General features: G+C 36.5%; 1 protein-coding gene across 1 annotated transcript in view; it reads right to left on the bottom strand.

Moving 5' to 3' along the window:
* lmna (lamin A) overlaps positions 1–6,498 on the bottom strand; it is a 30,326-nt gene extending 23,828 nt beyond the window's left edge. Inside the window, exons 1-3 of the mRNA XM_016554507.1 lie at positions 6,411–6,498; positions 4,264–4,388; positions 3,170–3,548 (exon numbers count right to left, since the gene is read on the bottom strand). Of these exons, the coding sequence (XP_016409993.1) occupies positions 3,170–3,516 (347 nt within the window). The 5' untranslated portion in view covers positions 3,517–3,548; positions 4,264–4,388; positions 6,411–6,498. The remainder of the gene's footprint in view (positions 1–3,169; positions 3,549–4,263; positions 4,389–6,410) is intronic.
* Between the last annotated feature and the right edge of the window lie 4,842 nt (positions 6,499–11,340).

Raw genomic sequence — 11,340 nt, 5'->3', positions numbered from 1 at the left:
TGTGTGTGTGTGTTGTTTCTATATCTATTATTTTTTTATTATGCATTATAATTATTAAGTTATTTAAGCATATATATATATATATATATATATATATATTTTAGATAATATATAGTAACATAATGGAAAAAGGTTCTTGAGTGGTTGCTTGCAGTACTTCAGACTCAGGAAAGAGCTCTCTTCTTATCATGAGCTAGTTTTCAATGTATAGCACTTTTTTTGAGTTGAGCTATAAGTTCTTCAGAGATTAAAATGTTCCATTTTAAATTCTCCCGATCACAAAAATATCCTCTGGGTATTTTAAAACACCAGCGTACAAAGAAATATAAAAGTTTTTGTAGAACTTTCCCTGTGTCAATAGGGTTATAAAACCCTATTCTTTTTCTAACTGGAACCTTTTATGGAGCTGCTTTATGGAGTTGCTTCAGTAAGAAAACATCTGCTAAGCACATAAGTGTAACACAAATGTTTCAAACTCACTGGAATAAAATAAGGCTACTGTTCCAACATGGACACAGGGCTTTCTTTCTGAGGTGAGGGGTTAAAGATAGAGTAAACAGCGCTTTCCCCACAGTTACTTAAAGCTCATGAGTCACCACTCAGTCCAGTCAGAACCTCTCACACACCCTGGCAAGGCCTCATGGTAGCTGTGGAAACCAAACACTTTCAAACAGCGCAGCTCCAATGAGTGTACGAGTCCGTCTGTATTAACCTAGTGATTGAGGCTTACAGGAACTCATGAGTGCTACTGTAACCCTGGGAAACAAATAAGACTATCTCCTTCAGCTGACTTCCCTTATGTGTATAACCACAAACCTTATGAAATGAATGAACATGACTCATAATGGCTTTCACTAAACTCTCAACTTGTCTCGCATCATTCAGTGACGGCACATCTTCAGCCTTGATGTCTATTTGTCTTTGAACCACACCCTTTTGGGATCAACACACCTCTTGCTTAAACCAACGCATTGACTCAGTCTACTACCATAGAGACAGCAAGATAAACAATAAATTATAATAACAATCACTGTGACTCAATGACAACTACATCACACTGCTTCTTAATAAACTTAAAATAAACTGAAGTTTGAGATGGTTTGGATATCTTTAAAGTACACTGATATGAGAGAGTTCAAGTGCAAAGGACGAATGCATGATAATTAAGTTACTAGTTTTTATGATGCATAGTTGCTTCTTAGTTTTATTGAGAGAATCTTTTCTCTTACATAATGCAATTAGTTATTGCCAAACTATGTTTGAAAATAAATACAGCATTTAAAATGCACAAAATATTATTGTTAGATTACTTAGATCACTTCTGTCATCTACTGCTTAATTTAATAAAGCTTTTAAATGCAATCTTTAGCATATCTCAAAAGGAATATTTATTTTTCATACTGTACATTATAATGTTATGATGCCTAAAATTGACTAATTTATTGGATTTTATTGTCTTATTTTTTATTTATTTAGACCAAATATTATAACATTTTAAGATCAATCATTTGTCCCTAATTCACATCATTATTTTGTAGATATTTGACATTCTGTGGGAGGGAGGTTTGCAATGACACACTTTAGTCAAATTAATCATTAATCTACACACTGCAGTGCAAAAAAAAAAAATTAATAAGTGTCCACTGGCTTATTGGCTAAACCTACATATAACAATGATTGTATCCGTTTACTTTAATCAGTGTAAAACTTTACACAAGCAGCAGCATTTCTGCAGAAGACAAAGGAACTATAAAATGTAAAGTGAACACACTAAACCTGTTGTAAAGGGTGTGGTGGCCAGTCCAACAGCCATTTCCCAAGCAGATACAACACACCCACATTCACACCTCACATACCTGAGCTGCAGCACACTTGTAGAACAGACTGAGCCAGAGACGGTGTGTGTGTGGGTATGTACACTACTGTTTCAAAATCTGGGGTCAGTAAGATTTCATTTTTGAATACTTTTATAGAGCAAATATGCATAAAATTGATGGAAAGTGAAAGTAAATAATGTTATATATTTTTAATAAACAAAGCATGTCAACATATTCTGTTACACCAAATACACCAAATAATGATCTTTAAAAAAGCATCATATGACCCCTTTAAAATATATTAAAATAGAAAACAGTAATTTGAAATGGTTTAAATTTGAATTAAAACAATTAAATTTTTAAAACATTTCACAGTATTACTGTTTTCGCTTTATTTTTGTTCAAACAAATTCAGCTCACCGACCCAAAACCATAATACTTACTGTTCAATGCAGATTTGTTTTCTGTTAGAATTATTATAATTGAACTAAATTTCAGTTGAATTTTAAAACGCATCAAACAGACTAAAGCACTGAGCTGTCAGCCTTAGTGACAGGAGCAATAAGCAGATGTAACCTGCAGAAAACTGCCGTCATGTCTCAGCTAAATTTAGCTGAGGACTAGGCTAAGAGCCCAGGGGTCGGCACCGTTCTACACTTTAGGGTTAAACTTATCTTTTGGATGTGTGAAAGGAATTACAGGAAAAGAGCCCTAGTGTCTGCAGCTCTTCTACATCACTGATTTATGATCTGTAACCTGCACTGTTCAGAAACTAAAACTGGTGGAATTTTTTTAAGTTCCTGGGTGGAAGGAGGGTGTACTCACACTAGGCGTTTTGAACCGTGCCTGAGCGCGTTTGACCCCCAAAGCCCGGTTCGTTTGACTAGTGTGAGCACTCCGTGTCGTGCTCGGGCGCGGTTTGTTTAGCCGGCCCTGGAAACCAGTTAGAAGAGGTGGGCCAGGGCACGGTTCGGTTGGGCTCGGGCTCGGGCGCGGTACGCATGCAGTGTGAGCGCTAATCGAGCCGGAGCACCCGTTATCTCATACATGACGTAAGCGTGCTCCGGCCCGGAATGTTTAGTGCAAGTGTGAGTGCAGGCCAGCGGGGGAGTGGGGAGGGGGGATAGTCGCACTCGGGCTCAGTTCAAGGCAACCGTGCCTAGTGTGAGTACACCCTGAGTCATGGTAATTGCTACTGCTGACTCCAGACTTGGATTCACTTTCTGGAATAGCACTGGTTTGCAGTTTTAAAGGACTTGTTCATCCCAAAAATTAACTTTTAAACTTCAAAAAAAGCTAATTAAGTCATGGCATAACATCCATGACGTGTAACCCATGGTCTGCACACATACCTGGCCTTCAGCTCCTTGTAGTCCTCGCGCACCTTGCTGAGCTCCAGTTGCAGTCGGGCTCGTTCTTTGGCCACCGAGTCCAGCGTCTTCCTGGCATCCGCCAGCTCGGCCTCGTATGCCGCTTTCATGCCGCTCAGCTCACGGCTGATCTCCGTATCCGACTCGGTGATGCGCATACGCAGACCTGCATTCTCTGCCTCTAGAGAGCGCACCTTATCGATGTAGATCGCCAGACGGTCGTTCAGGTTGCACAGATCCTCTTTCTCCTGCAGCCGAGAGATGCGGGTGGGAGACAGGACGGTGGTCGTCCCTCCGCGGGTGGTTCGTTTCTGACCTGGAGTCTCCATAGCTGACTGGATCTGGTGCTGTTAGCCTGAAACTGTACAGGGATTAGAATAGAATAAAATAGAATGGGGAGAAATAGAGGAGACATATTTCACAGGTGATACATTCAGGCATCTTTTACGGTCACAATCTGACAGTTTTAAACTGATATGCAATATATTTATGGTTACAAAAAAATAAATATATGCAAATTATAAACTCCGGCCCTCCTTCCCGTCCCCTCCTTCCCTTTCCACCATCCCTCTCCCTCACTTTGTGTCTTACCGTTTCCGCCACGCCCAACCTCTGATCACATCCAAGTATGTTCAGCACAAACTTCCCAGTATAAACATTTCGTTTCACAAACTCGTTTCTGAAATCTAAAATACGTTCCCTTCCAAATAATCTAATCTGGTTCAGATCTAATTGTAGACTGGTTTAGAATGCATTCACTGCAACCTTTCTTGGATAAAACACAAACACACACTTTGACACATTTTAAACACAACCAGTACAGACAAGCATGTCAAAGACCCATCCACAGGAGCTGTGCTTGCATGTTTGTTTTGGAACGTTGAAGTAATTCCAAACATTACAATGTGCTTAGACGGCACATGTGACACTCCCCCTTGACTAAATTACAGGAGTAATCTGCATTTTACTGTGCAATGCTACAAAAAAAGCTATGAAAAACACAAATTAAAAATAGATTTGGGGTCTGAGCATTCAAAATTTGCAGTACTGCTAGTCAAAATGCCTGAATCACTCACCTGGTAAAGTTGAGAGAGAGTTTGGGTTACTGAGGGCTTCTATGGCTGCTGTGTCCCGTTGAAACTCTGCAGAGAGAGTGTCTGGTCTGACTCGCGCTCTTAGTCTCTGGCAGAAACTCACGCCTCTAAGAAATGAGAGGAGGAGGAGGAACAGGAGTAGAAGAGCAAGCGAATGAAAGGAGGGCGGAGCTAGTGAAGTCTGACTCAGTAAACCCACACAAGGCAATAGAGATTTTTTATATCATTTTTTTATATAATCTGTAACTTGTGAGATAAGCAATCTAAATGACAGTAAATTAAATCCCTTCCATGCTAATGGATAAAATAAAATAAAATAAAAATATATAATAAAATAATGTCTGATCCCAAGCTAATAAAAAAAAGAAAAAGAAAACAAATTAGTATTTTTAAATTAAATTAGTAAACAATCGAATCTATATTTCCACATAATTAAAGCTAATCCAAAGAGTCCTCCGAAGATCTACTCATCCAAACATGAGCCAAAGAAAAATATCCTTCATGCGTCCATCCAAGAAACCCAGAATACATCCATTAGCTGTTGCATGAGGCTTTAAAGGGGAAAGTCAAAGCAAACAGCCTTATATTAAAAACTCTGCCTGGTATTTATTTCGGAGGGGTGGACATACTAAAAATGAATTATCCAATCAGGTGTCTTAGTAAAAGGAGGGAGAGAGAGGGAGAAAGAGAGAGTGGATGAGACGAATCCTTTCTGGGAAAGAAGGCTGTGCTTCAATTCACTTAAACACCACGAACTAGTCACCTTCCATCAACTCTCTGATGCATATTAGGATTCAGGATCAAACCTGCACATCAGCGTTATTCACCCTCAGAAAAAAGGTACAAAATCTGTCACTGGGGCGGTATCTTTTCAAAAGGTACAAATATGCACCATTTAGGTACTAATATGCACATTTATGGTATAGGCACCTTTAGGGGTCAATAAGGTAAAAAGGTACCTTTTTAAGGACAGCTTTCGTACCTTTTTTCTAAGAGTGTTTTGTTTTGTTAATAAAGCTGAAAAAAAAACTAATATTAGATCAAATTAAACTAACTAAAATCAAATAAGTTTAACGTGAATTACTAAATCCAAAACTGAAATAAATATAAATGAAGGCTAAACAGAAAAAGTTAAATAATCATTTTGTAAACTAATAAATAAACTAATAATTTAGGGCCCTATTTGTTTGTGCACAAAAACTCTTCTAGAAACAGCACCATGAGGCAAGATGGCAGGAGAGACAGCTATGAAAAAAGCAGACAATCCTGGCACAAGGGCATGAGCGGATCAGTGGAAAAGTCCCAGCAGATGCCAGTACCTACAGTCTATGAGAGACCACTGACAGCTGAAACACAGAGAACTGTGGAATACTGCAGGATGAGCCTGTCTGTTCTGCACTTTCTTTTCTCCTGCTGTCTCTCTTTCTCTGCCATCCTTGTTGTATTATTACACACAACCACCGCATTCCAATATAACAATGAGATTCCCCAGGGTAAATGTCTCTCCACCTCGAGTGCTAAATCAAAAAATCTCTGGGAACTGCTGGGAGATCATGACACAAGTATACTAGATATAATCTGCAGACTTTGATGGAGTTTTTTTTTTAAAAATTTTTAGGATAAACCTGCAAACGTTTGTGGAGGTCTTGGGAGGTCAAAGGGTCGAGATTTAGGATACATGCAGCAAATTACAAGACATGACAGGTTCCAACCAGAATATTTTCACAACATGGCATTCAGACACACTCACTTCGGTGGCATTACACTACTAAAACCTACTTAAAATTACATAGCATTCATATAAATTTAAAATGACTTAAAAAATCATCAAGGACATTGTGATTAGTACCTGTAACGTTAATTCACAATATTAAATAACACACCATACACTTTCTATTGCAGTCCAAACGACTAAATCAGGTCTAAAGAAGAGAACTCCCTTGAATCAACGAGGATATATTTGAGTAAAATTACTGGTTGTTAAAACTGTTGAGTCATGCATTGAGAATGAACATACAAATCTTTCTATTCATAAACACCCCACAAAATGCCGTTGCTATGGACTAGAGTAACCACCGCATGAGATGAAATGTTTGAGCAAAAACTCAGGCAGGGAAATAGTGACTCACAGTTACCGAATCCCAAGATCAGGAAATGTTTGCAGGCGTTCAAGGACCCATGAAACGCTCCCGTCTAGCATAGGCCATGGCGATGCAGATAGACTGTGCAACGCCCTCTACTGGCCACTCAATAGAAACACAGAGTTCATTCTCTGACAAAAAACTACCATGGTAACCAAATACAAAATACTCCAAAAATACAGTTAATACACACTGTTATCGTACCTTGCGCTAACTAAATTAAAATTACTAAAATAATATTGGATTTTTCAATATATAAATTACTTCAGAATCAGAATCTTTATTGTCATTATACATTTACATTTACATTTAGTCATTTAGCAGACGCTTTTATCCAAAGCGACTTACAAATGAGGACAATGAAAGCAATCAAAATCAACAAAAGAGCAATGATATCCAAGAGCAGCTATTGGTAGCCAGTGCAGATTGATAAACAGAGGTGTGACGTGCATTCGTTTTGGCTCATTAAAAATTCTTTAAAAAAAAATCTTGCTGCCATGTTCTGGATTAATTGTAAAGGTTTGATAGAACTGGCTGCAAGACCTGCCAAGAGAGCATTGCAATAGTCCAGCCTGGACAGAACAAGAGCTTGAACAAGGAGTTGTGAAGCATGTTCCGAAAGAAAGGGCCTGATCTTCTTGATGTTGAATAAAACAAATCTGCAGGACCGGGAAGTTTTATCAATGTGGCTTGAGAAAGTAAGCTGATCATCAATCATAAGTCCAAGGTTTCTGGCTGTTTTTGAAGGAGTTATAGTTGATGTGCCTAACTGGATGGCATCAGCATTGCAGTGGTATGAAAAGCCATGTTTCTGAATGACAGAACCTAATGATGCCATGTAGACAGAGAAGAGAAGACAAAACAAAAGTATAATTAAAATTATAATTTAATTATACAAAAGTGCAATTAAATTGTGTGCAATCCTATTCGGTGCAAAAATTAGTCTACCACTCTAAAAACAATTATTATCCTATGCGCAAAAACTTTTTTCCTATGTACAAAATTTACAAATAAAAGAATAAATAAATAAATACTAGTGTGTGTGTGTGTGTGTGTGTAAGAATAATATACCTTTAACAGCAATATTTACATGTCATATACATCACAATTTAAGTAATTTAGAATACACAACTGTAAAATTGCAAAGTTTGGATTGAACAAGGTGGAATATTGCACAAAAAGAGGCATTCCATTCAGTGTTCATTTATTATACTACTACTTGTTCTTATACTTGTTATTATACTACTACTTGTTCATACTTATTATCTTATCATGCTTATTATTATCTACTACTTAATATTATCAACGCTGACAGTTCGGCTACTTATTCTTTTTGTTGAAACTGTGATACATTTTTTAGGATTTATTTAATTGAATAGAAAGTTCAAAAGGACAACATTTATTTGCAATAGAACCTTTCTGTAACAATGTCTTTACAGTCACTTTGTCAATTTAATACATCCATAGCCTCCTGGTTTAGTACTACTCTAGTGACTTCTGCTGCTGACGACGAAGAGTCTCACTCAAGACTTTCCACAAGCTTCTCAGGTTCTCACTCAACTACCAAGTCTCTCCAGCTGGTGGCAGCATTCACACAGAGTTTTTTATCTTCGGACAATGACACTGAATTGTCTTAAAACTCTGCAAAAGATATTGCAATAAAAAATATAGGACTTTCATCAAATACGCCTCTGTCACGATTATACATGCTAATGAACATTTATTCAGTACAACTGGTGACTTGCCATAATTACAAGTGTAGTGCATCACGTGAAAGAGAAAGTCCACCTGCTCATTATAGAGATCACTGCTCTTCAATAATTACTCTCGTTCAATACATCCACTACTGTTCAGTGTTTCCAACTTGTTTTAGAATGGTTTTAATTATGATTATGTGGTAGAATAAAGTTTGAAAAGTCTCTAAAACCCCAAAAGTTTATTTATTCGTTTTTTTCGAGCAGAGATGGTTAATGGGTGTTTAAACTGAGAAGTTATGCCTGGGGAACCGTTTCTGTGTTTTTAACCTCGGTTATTTTAGATTTATGGGAAACTATAATCAGAACATCTGAACTGAACTCCTTTATTGCTCTTTAAAAAGACCAAGGTTGAACAACCAACAAGCCACTTCACCCATCATTGATGAGAGCATGTTGTCTCCAGTCCACACAGATGCAACACATGTGTAACAAGGTTTGATAAATAAAGCGTGTTAGGGAGGAAAGGCCTTGCGTTGTGCTTTATTTGTTGTCAAAAGGAACATGAACACAAATGGTTCACACAGCCTTGAGCATTCAAGGATACACAAATACACAGGCATGACCACACACTGTCTATTAACAGCCAGAACAGAGCTTTTCCGGTGCCACCAGACTGATGCCTCTGAGACATTCCATGTGAAGCAGAGGAAAATTCCCTGTGGGTGTGTTTGATGAGAAAAACGGTAAGTAAATGTGACAAATATTGAATAATTTGACAAATTAGTTCATCCTGGCGACCGGTGTCTGCAAATCCAGCTGTTTTCAGATGGTCTTAAACTGTCTGAAAGTGGGCATGGGCTTGATATGGATGAACAGAAGTTTAATTGTCAGGAATGTGGGATTTTTGTCGACATGGGAGTTTTAATCACTGGCTCTGTTCTTGTCTGGACCGGCCTTTCAAGTTCTAATTACGCTTGCCTTTGAGCTCACATAACTGAAAAATGTACCGCAGATTTAATGGTGGAAATACATGAATAAATAATGGATCAAACAAAACAAATGAACTTTTTTTGTTTGATGTCTCTAATTGATCCTCAGTGTGAAATGTTGTTCAGTCATGTTCCAAGAGGTGTAGAGGCATACATTTTTAGACTTATATTTTTAACAACTTTACAAAAAAGCATGAATAGGCTACTGTTTTTGTTGTTGTTTTATAATTTTAATACTTTAAAATATTATTTAAATCTTCAGTGGTGGAAAAGCAGTCTAAAACATTATTAGAAACATTTTATGTATAATTTTATAATATTGTCATAATATATATCATATTTGTGACATTCTTAGAGGAACATGTGATGCTCCTTGGGGCCGAGAAATGATTCATATAATGCTCATTATTGCGACCCGTGGCACGGTGTCTCTGCCTCATTAGCAATAACAGCTTCTTTTCATTCTTTTTTTATCTTTTCTTCCTTCTGGTTCATGTATGATCCAGTGGCTCTCCACTCTCCCTCACCATTAATACCTTTTACATATTCTGTGAGCATTAGATGATAGAAAACCTCTATGGTTCTTTTTCTTGGTTTGATCACCTCTTGAACAGGACTGGATAGAAACATGACCTGCACTCAAACAACTAAATCATATGTTTTTTTAAGTGCTTTGGACCCATTATATGTCATATATTAGCTGTATATGATTTGTTTTTGTTTTATTTATACATTTTCAGAATTGTATTTCTTAGGCAGTCAAGCCGATTATTTTCACACTATGGCTGATAACCAAAAAATGGCAAACTCCGCTGTTCTAAAAAATTATGTGTGTGTGTGTGTGTGCGCGTGCGCATGTGTGTGTGTGTGTGTATTAATAATAATAAAAGATTAAAATTAAAGCTATATTTAGGCATCATAAAACATATCATTTATATTAACAAAATATATTAATTTTGATATTTATTAAAGATTAAATGTAATATTAAATGTGTTATTTAATTATTAGGAGTTGTTAAAAATGAACTTAAGAGAGTGCACACTATACTGTGAAAAAGTTTGGGATCTTAATGTTTTTGAAACTGTTATTTTAGTATCATTGAGATCCTTTCATAGTTTTTAATGATATCTTAAATTATTTTTTATTTTTAGATTTGTCATTTTAGGTTTAATTAAAGTTTCAGTACTTTTGTTGTGTGTTTTGTCATTTTTATTAGTTTATACTGTTTTTATTCATTTTTATTTCTGTTGTAGTTTTTTTAGTACATCAAGTTAAACTAAATAAAAATGAGAGATGTTGCCTTGACAGCACAATTTTGCGTTTTTATATTTAAAACTTGTTCATTTTAATTCAGGTAACATTTAAATGGTTTTTCTTTTAGTAAAACTTTAATAACTATAATAATGCTATTTTGAAAATAGTGTCTAATGTTCACCAAGGCTGCATTTATTTGATCAGAAATACAGTACTGCTTCAAAAGCAGTAATATTTTTGGAATGTTATTGCAATTTAAATAACTGTTTTATATTTTAATATGAGATGACGGCAATGTGTGTGGTTGGCCGTCTGTCTGGGGCTCTGTTTGTGTTTTGTTATTTTGTTTCACTTTTTTTTTTTTAATTCAACACATTTTGACATTAATATATATTGAATTAAATTCTTAAAATATTTTTACTTTTTAAATGTATTTTTTAAATGTGAATTTTCAACAGCCATTACTCAAGAAACATGTTCAAGAAACATTTCTTAATATTATCAATGCTGAAAACATCAGAATATTTTTGTGGCAACTGTGATACTTTGATTGATTGATGTCCATTAAAAATAGAAAGTTCAAAAGAACAGCATTTTTTGAAAATCAAAAGCTTCTTTACTGTCTCTTTTGATCAATTTAATGTATCTTTGCGAAATAAAAATAGACCAAAGAGGTGAACAAACAATAATATATTGATGGAATTAATGTATCTGTAACGAAGCGGTCCACTGAAGGCGAGAGTAGTGAAGAACCCATGTGCAGTTTATTTACAGACGTGATCCAAACATCCAAACATAAACCGAGACACAGACTTGACTTGACGAGGCATGAACAGACTTGACGTGCCATGAAACAAAATCCAAAAAGTCCAGGAGGGTGGTGGAGTGGAGGCGGAACGGAGGGCCAGGCACGTGAAGAGGAACAGGCAGATCGGGGAGCCATGGCGGAGCAGGCAGATCGGGCAGCCATGGCGGAG

Source organism: Sinocyclocheilus rhinocerous, unplaced genomic scaffold, assembly GCF_001515625.1.
Source record: "Sinocyclocheilus rhinocerous isolate Xijiao unplaced genomic scaffold, SAMN03320098_v1.1 scaffold616, whole genome shotgun sequence".
NCBI classification, from domain to species: domain Eukaryota; kingdom Metazoa; phylum Chordata; class Actinopteri; order Cypriniformes; family Cyprinidae; genus Sinocyclocheilus; species Sinocyclocheilus rhinocerous.
This window is presented reverse-complemented; position numbering and strand designations above follow the sequence as displayed.